We start from the raw sequence: 8768 nt of genomic DNA, 5'->3' as shown, positions 1-8768 counted from the left end.
TCAGGCGATTGTGGAGGCCAGATCATCTGATGCAGCACTCCATCACTCTCCTTGTGGTCAAATAGCCCTCAAACAGCCTGGAGGTGTGTTGGGTCATTGTCGTGTTGAAAAACAAATGATAGTCCCACTAAGCGCAAACCAGATGGGATGGCGTATCGCTGAGAATGCTGTGGTAGCCATGCTGGTTAAGTGTGCCTTGAATTCTAAATAAATCCCAGACAGTGTCACCCACAAAGCACCCCCACACAATCACACCTCCTCCTCCATGCTTCACAGTGGGAACCACACATGCAGCGATCCTTTCTCCTACTCTATGTCTCACYAAGACACAGCGGTTTGAACCAAAAATCTCAAATTTGGACTCCTCAGAACAAAGGAAAGATTTCCATCGGTCTAATATCCATTGCTTGTGTTCCTTGGCCCAAGCAAGTCTCTTCTTATTATTGGTGTCATTTAGTAATCAAATCAAAAAGTTTGTCACATGCTTACTTACAAGCCCATAACCAACAGTGCAATTTTTAAGTAAAAAATAGGTATTAGGTAAACAATAGATAAGTAAAGAAAATAAAAATAAAATAAACGTAAAATGACAGTGAAAATAACAGTAGCGCGGCTATATACAGGTGGTACCGGTACAGAGTCAATGTGCGGGGGCACTGGTTAGTCAGGCTAATATGTACATCTAGGTATAGTTAAAGTGACTATGCATAGATGATAAACAGAGAGTAGCAGCAGCGTAAAAGAGGGGTTGGCGGTATTGGTTTCTTTGCAGCAATTCGACCATGAAGGCCAGATTCACACAGTCTCTTCTGAATAGTGTATGCATTTATTTGGGCTGCAATTTCTGAGGCTGGTAACTTTAATAAACTTTTCCTCTGCTGCAAAGGTTTCTCTGGGTCTTCCTTTCCTGTGGCGGTCCTCATAAGAGACAGTTTCATCATAGCACTTGATGGCTTTTGCGACTGCACTTGAAGAAACTTTAAAAGTTCTTGAAATTTCCCGGATTGACTGACCTTCATGTCTTAAAGTAATGATGGACTGTCGTTTCTCTTTGCTTATTTGAGCTGTTCTTGCCATAATATGGACTTGGTCTTTTAACCAAATAGGGCTATCTTCTGTATACCAACCATACCTTGTCACAACAATTGATTGGCTCAAACGCATTAAGGAGGAAAGAAATTCCACAAATTAACTTTTAACAAGGCACACCTGTTAATTGAAATGCATTCTAGGTGACTACCTCATGAAACTGGTTGAGAGAATGCCAAGAGTGTGCAAAGCTGTCATCAAGGCAAAGGGTGGCTACTTTGAAGAATCTCAAATATAACACTTTTTTGATTACTACATGATTSCATATGTGTTATTTCATAGTTCTGATGTATTCACTATTATTCTACAACACAGAAAATAGTTTAAAAAAATAAGAACAACCCTTGAATGAATAGGTGTCCAAACTTTTGACCGGTAATGTATATCAAATTACTTTATTCTTGCTATGTAACTACTGTAATAAAAATAATAAAAAAGCCAAATAAATACACTTTATGGTCGAACTTTAGAGGCAGGTATTTTTCCTACTTTGATCTGGATTGCTTGCTCTCTGGGGTTTTAGGCTCGGTTTGATCTAATCTATTGATCTAAAAAGGGCCTGATAAATACATCTGATTAATCTGGTTTCATCCAAATGTCATCCAATTTCATGAAAAACATGATTTTGACTGTTCGGGACCTTCAAGTGAAATTTGTGATGTTTGTTAACCATTCTATAATATTATTATAATCTCATCTACAAATATCTTTGAGAGTGCCTTATCCTAGCCTGGATACCAAATMAATTGTTCTGTTTCAGTGTGGATCCAGGCTAGCATTAATCCAACCACTTTCCACAGTAACTCCAAGTCGACTCTTACCTTTCTCTGTGGCCTCTCCTCCAGACCCTCAAGGAAAGGACCCACGTCCTCATCGTCGTAGATGGTGAACTCCATGTCTTTCCCCACAATGCCGATTGAGACATTCTGAAAGGCAGGGAGAGCTACTCAGTAAAGCCCAGGGATATGTTCATTAGGCACCAAACAGAGAGGGACTCCATTTTATTTTCATGTTGCAAAACTTTTTTAAACATTTCTGTTGGGTGCCCTAATGAACACAGCCCTGTACTGTGGGGAACATGAGGGCTATGACAGGTTGGTTGAGCCATATAAGCTTACCTTAGTGGTGAGGTCCTGTTCAGCTGGGAGTGTTTCTCTGAGCCCAAGCAGACCATGCCTGACCAGCTCATTCAGATTACCTGAGTATAGTCAATGCAATGGACAAAAGGATAAATGCACAGAGCAGGTGCTGAGTTGTGTACAGTTGAAGTCYGAAGTTTACATACACCTTAGCCAAATACATTTAAGCTCAGTTTTTCACAATTCCTGACATTTAATCCTAGTTAAGAATCCCTGTTTTAGGTCWGTTAGGATCACCACTTTATTTTAAGAATGTGAAATGTCAGAATYATAGTAGAGAGAATGATTTATTTAAGCTTTTATTTATTTCATCACATTCCCAGTGGGTCAGAAGTCTACATACACTCAATTAGTATTTGGTAGCATTGCCTTTAAATTGTTTAACTTGGGTCAAGATGTTTCAGGTAGCCTTCCACAAGCTTCCCACAATAAGTTGGTGAATTTTGGCCCATTCCTCCTGACAGAGCTGGTGTAACTGATCAGGTTGTAGGCCTCCTTGCTCGCACACGCTTTTAGCCCACAAATGTTCTATAGGATTAGAGTCAGGGTTTTGTGATGGCCCCTCCAATACCTTGACTTTGTTGTCCTTAAGCCATTTTGCCACAACTTTTGAAATGCTTGGGGTCATTGTCCATTTGAAGACCTCATTTGTCTTGAGATGTTGCTTCAATATATCCACATTATTTTCCTCCTCATGATGCCATTATTTTGTGAAGTGTACAGTCCCTCCTGCAGCAAAGCACCCCACAACATGATGCTGCCACCCCGTGCTTCACGGTTGGGATGGTGTTCTTCGCTTGCAAGCCTCCCCTTTTTCCTCCAAACATAACGATGGCATTATGCCAAACAGTTCTATTTTTGTTTCATCAAACCAGAGGACATTTCTACAAAAAGTACAATCTTTGTCCCCATGTGCATTGCAAACTTTCTGGCTTTTATTGCCGGTTTTGGAGCAGTAGCTTCTTCCTTGATGAGCGTTTTATAGTCGATATAGGACTCGTTTTACTGTGGATATAGATACTTTTGTACCCGTTTCCTCCAGCATCTTTACAAGGTCCTTTGCTGTTGTTCTGGGATTGATTTGCACTTTTCGCACCACAGTATGTTCATCTAGGAGACCAGAACGGTCTCCTCCCTGAGCAGATAATGTACGTTGCGATGGTCCCATGTGTTTATGACTTGTGTTACTATTGTTTGTACAGATGCAAAGTGGGTACCTTAGCGTTTGAAATTTGCTCCAAGGATGAACCAGCTGTGAGTCTACAATTATCTTTTCTGAGTTCTTGCATGTTACTTGATTCCATTTTTGATTTTGATTTTCCCATGATGTTCAAGCAAGAGCGCACTGCAGATTGAAGGTAGGCCTGTGAAATACATCCACAGGTACACCTCCAATTGACTCAAATTATGTCAATTAGCCTATCAGAAGCTTCTAAAGCCATGACATCATTTTCTGGAATTTTCCAAGCTGTTTAAAGGCACAGTCAATTTAGTGTATGTAAACTTCTGACCCACTGGAATTGTGATACAGTGAATTATAAGTGAAATAARCTGTCTGTAAACAATTGTTGGAAAAATTACTTGTGTCATGCACAAAGTAGATGTCCTAATCGACTTGCCAAAACTATAGTTTGTTAACAAGAAATTTGTGGAGTGGTTGAAAAACGAGTTTTAATGACTCCAACATAAGTGTATGTAAACTTCGACTTCAACTGTAGGTGTGTGCGAGTGAGATATGCTACAGAGAAAAAGCCTCAAACAGTATCTACTTTATAATATGTGTAGTAGACACATAGGTATGCATTTGTGTTAGTAATTGTGAAAACCACAAATATAGTGTGTGTGTCTGCATGCTCTCACAGTCCAGGAAGGTGTCCATYTGTCTCTCTAGGTATGTGCGGGCAGACTGGGAGCGAGCTCCAATGGACATGGCTTTGCAGTCAAAGTAGTTTGCAGAGGGGCAGGTCTGGAAGATATGAGGCCCCATGTCCTACAAGAAGAGACCAAATGACTTTGTTGCTTCACATTACTAATAACTATTGCTTTAAGAATCACAWATACAGAGTTTTACACACCTTGATCAGCATACATAGTTTCCCTTAAAACATGACAAAGAGAACTTACATCGTAGCCAGCGATAAGCAGTCCCACACCATAGGGTCTTCTTCCATACCTCTGTGTGGGAATTTGAGTTTCTGAGGGACTGGTCAAGGGTTACCTTGTCAACTGTCTAGAGAGCACAGCGCGCCATTTCCCAAACCTCACCGCTTAACTCACGAAAGTGTCATTTTTGACATTGACACATTGCATACATTTTTATTGGAGTATCAAACTTTCAAACGGATTGTTTGGGGTCCCCTAGGACTGTTCTAAACTCAGCAAAATGTTAACGCATGGCAAACTGGGRGCGGGCTTCTAGGGATCAATAATTGAACGCATGACTGAAAGGATACTGCTTCCGATGAGCGTGACGAGGCGCGATGCTGGGAGAGGCCTGTCAAACACGAACCTGGAGTCCAGGCATTCCTGCCTCATGAAGTTACTGTTGAAGAAGATAGAAGGGGAAAGAAGACGGGGAAAGAAGTGGTTATCTTGACACAAATGACAGTGGATATACATTGCACACAGACACATGGTTTTTCATACATTTTATTTCTACAACTGGACACCAAGGTGTGTGTGTGTGTGTTGTAGATAGCCTAGTGTGCGGCAGGTACCCTAGCGGTTAAGAGCGTTGGGCCAGTAACCGAAAGGTTGCTGATTCTAAACCTCGAGCTGACTAGGTGAAAAATCTGTCAATGTGCCCTTGAGCAAGGTACTTAACCCTAATTGTTCCTGTAAGTCGCTCTGGATAAGAGCGTCTGCTAAATGACTCAAATGTTTAAAAAAATGTAAATGGTACCAGAGGAGCCTGGCATCTGCAGTCAGCCCGGCAATGGAGATGCCAATGTGTTCATCAACGTGGAGGATCTTCTTCTGGTGAGCAGCCAGCTCTGACTGGGCTCGCTGTGGAGAAACAAACACCAGTCTCACTCAACAGCCCATTGACAGTCACTGCGAGTGGCTCACGCCACGCATCCAATGTAGCAGGTAAAAGACATACCGTTTTCCTGATACCCCAGTGTAACTCCTATGTAACCCTTGAAAAACCAAAACTGTCAGTGTAGAATAGAACTGGGATATTAACGGGGAATACCTTGAGAGCAACCAGGACTGCATGGGTTCTGGACTTGAGCCCCACTGTAGCCGAACCTTGTTTCACCGCCTCCATGGCGTATTCGATCTGGTGAATGCGCCCCTGAAACACAAYTGCATTGATAACGTTAACTTATTTGGGAGACACTGCAGGGAACCTCATTCCCTAAACATTTAGATTAATTTGAATGTTCACACTCTAGTGAGTACGTGAGGAAGTTGCAAGAAATAACGACCGTATAAGGCAAAAAMAAATCCCTCACCTGAGGACTCCATACTGTGACATCGTTGTCGTACTGGTTACGGAACTACAGAGAGAGAGAGAGAAGGCAGTAGTGTCAATATTTTCAATGTACATTTGTCTAGAAATGTTTTACTTACGTAGTTATCTTGCATTGCAATGAGTTATCAACCAAAAAACTGTTGTGGACTGCACCTCAACACAGAATGTGCTTGCCACCCTAGACTCTTCCAGACAAAGGTATTGCATTGCTATAAATAAAATATAGAGCCAGCTAGAAAGCAACCTTGTGGCTTTGTTTACAGCCACCTGTCATAGGGGTGCATCTGAACCAGAATCTGCCCTTACAGGAACAGGTGATATGGCGAATCTCCTTTAAGCCCAGGAAGCAGCCATTGACCTGCTTTTCAAGCGTAATAATCTCAAAATACGTTTATTACTCACCAAATTAAGTTTCAATTAGCAACTATCGTCATTTACTGCTATCACGGATGATATGTACTTCCAAAAAAGGTCTAAATAAAAAGTTTTATGTAATGGGAAAAAAGGCCTCTTCGGCACCTCCAATGTATTGAGCTGTTGTCGACTTACAACCTGTGCATGCAGTCAGGTTAGGGCTCTCTGGGATCCTTGGGACGTGAGTGTCGAATAGGATTTTTTTCTTCAGTTGCTTGCAGTGGTGGAAAAGGTACCCAATTGTTTTACTTGAGTAAAAGTAAAGATACCTTAATAGAAAATTACTCAAGTAAAAGTCACCCAGTAAAATACTACTTGAGTAAAAGTCTAAAAGTATTTGGTTTTAAATATACTTAAGTATCAAAAGTAAAAGTATAAATCATTTCACARTCATTATATTAAGCAAACCAGACGGACCYATTTTCTTGTTTTTTAAATTTACGGATAGCCAGGGACAACACTCAGACATAATTTACAAATTAAGCATTTAGGTTTAGTAAGTCCGCCAGATATGAGGCAGTAGGGATGACCAGGTATGTTCTCTTGATGTGTGTGAATTTAACCATTTTCCTGTCCTGCTAAGCATTCGAAATGTAAAGAGTACTTTTGGGTGTCAGGGAAAATGTATGGAGTAAAAACTACATTATTTTCTTTAGGAATAGAACGTAAGTGGAGTAAGCTGTCAAAAATTTAAATAGTAAAGTAAAGTACATATACCCCAAAAAACTACTTAAGTAGTACTTGAAGTATTTTAAAGTATTTTTACACCAGTTTTTTTTAAACTCCATATTTGTTGAGTAACGAACGTATTTTAACGTTATTAKATTTGAAAAGCTGGTTAATGGCAAGTTGAATAGCTGCTTCCTGGGTTTAAAGGAGATTCGCCATAACGTTTCCTGTAAAGCCAGATTCTGGTTCATGGGTGCATCCATAGAATTAGAACAGGACTTCTATGGGTGCACCTCTCATGACGTCGAACACGTTTGCAGTTTCAGAGGTACAATAGGCATGATAGCTTTGTTCAAGCAACAAAGTAGCTGGTCCCAAACAGTTGGAAGAAAGCATCTAGTTAGRTAGAAGTTTTCAATTTGCCTTTACATCCATAGGTAAGGCAGACTGCAAAGAACCGGCATTCGGTAAAAGTTGGGTAACGGAAGTGAAACACTCAACATTTACTAGGCTAACTAGCTAACACAGCTAGGTAGCTAGCCAGCCATCTAAATTAGCTACCGTTAGCTAGCTATGTTAGCTCCTAGCTAGCTACATAAACTAGTTTGGATACTTTATTGAATCTATTGTTACAGCTAYCTAGTTTGCCAATAAGGCAGTAGTTAGCTAACTCGTGCAAAATCATAAACGTCCATAGACGCTACTATAGTAGCTATGTTTTATGCTTACTCACAGTGCACTCGTTTCGTAACGTTGGTGTTCATAGACTAGCTAACGTTAACTATTTTAACGAGTGATAGCTAGCATCCTTATCAAACACCTTTGTCATTCAATGTATGCAATCTGTATTATTTAAGCAAATATTCAAGCTTCAAACAAAACCCCTACTTTATACACTCTTACCATCTCTGCTGCTGAACTGTGACTTGGTTTGATTTATTTTCCTAAATATGTGACGTAAGGCAAAGCAGTAGATCTCAGAAGTCTGTCCAGTCGATGAAAAATCGAAATGTCATCAAAGATTGGAAACTTTACTCATTTTGACTTGACCAAAGACAGCTATCTATGTCAAATGTACTTTTTAATGCCACGATTCCTGTCAATTCTGAAAGTAAATTTAGATTTTTGATGAATGTAATAAAAAAAAACATTCAAGTTTATTTCACATTCATGGTCCTCGGAGGTTGCAATAACTAGAATAAAATACTTGCAGTAATACAAGCAAACAACATTTTGTTATAGCATTTTTTTGTTGTTGCAATGACAGGCATAATTGCAGTGTGCCTAGATGAGCACTTTGAATGTCAACAACAACAATACACAATATCATTCAGTAAACWGTTTTTTTTGTCTTCAGAAAAATTGGCACACACATCCAGGACCTCTGCTAACAGAAATCTTAATTTCTCTGTACAAACCATTCATGGTGTTTCAGACTCATCATAAAAAGTTTTCAGCGTTTAATGTCTCTTTCTAGGGACATTTCTATGCATTTATAAAGGTCTCCATCAACAGTCTCGCTCTCAGCTTCTCCCACTCTCTTTTTTTCTATTTCTCTTTCTCCCCCCTATCTCCCCATCTCTCACTCTCTCTTCTCTCTCTGCCCACCCCCCTGTCTGTTTTTTTGGGGTTGAAACGGCTGGACACAGAGCCTGGACCCTGTTAAAGATATCTGATGTACCCTTGATCCGGGGGGAGATGAATTAAAGGAGCTGTGCTGACGAGCCCTCCTCCCCTGCCAAGTTAGAGGCGGCAGCAGCAGCCATTACATCAGCGCGCCTCCTTTGTGATTGAGATTGTAGTAGCTGTGCTGAGCACAGCATGTTTCGCCAGGGCTTAATTTAACTCTGCCAAACGGCCACCTTTTAATTTTTCAAATGGAAGAGTGTCCTGAGTCACTCTGTGACGGGTCCAAGCCACGCCGCTGGCCCTCACGCGAGGAAGGGGGAGGGCGGAGGTGTTTAAAGGTGTAGCGGTAT

General features: G+C 40.7%; 1 protein-coding gene across 1 annotated transcript in view; it reads right to left on the bottom strand.

Annotated features, from left to right (window-relative positions):
• LOC111962135 (proteasome subunit alpha type-1) overlaps positions 1-7766 on the bottom strand; it is a 16118-nt gene extending 8352 nt beyond the window's left edge. Inside the window, exons 1-9 of the mRNA XM_023984986.2 lie at positions 7693-7766; positions 5687-5731; positions 5425-5526; positions 5131-5234; positions 4682-4770; positions 4353-4423; positions 4089-4218; positions 2208-2287; positions 1911-2015 (exon numbers count right to left, since the gene is read on the bottom strand). Coding sequence (XP_023840754.1) covers positions 1911-2015; positions 2208-2287; positions 4089-4218; positions 4353-4423; positions 4682-4770; positions 5131-5234; positions 5425-5526; positions 5687-5731; positions 7693-7695 — 729 coding nt within the window. The 5' untranslated portion in view covers positions 7696-7766. The remainder of the gene's footprint in view (positions 1-1910; positions 2016-2207; positions 2288-4088; positions 4219-4352; positions 4424-4681; positions 4771-5130; positions 5235-5424; positions 5527-5686; positions 5732-7692) is intronic.
• Positions 7767-8768: the final 1002 nt, after the last annotated feature.

The sequence above is a fragment of the Salvelinus sp. IW2-2015 genome, linkage group LG4q.1:29 (assembly GCF_002910315.2).
Source record: "Salvelinus sp. IW2-2015 linkage group LG4q.1:29, ASM291031v2, whole genome shotgun sequence".
NCBI lineage: Eukaryota > Metazoa > Chordata > Actinopteri > Salmoniformes > Salmonidae > Salvelinus > Salvelinus sp. IW2-2015.
Note: the sequence above shows the minus strand (reverse complement) of the source record. Positions and strands in the feature narration are given on the sequence as shown.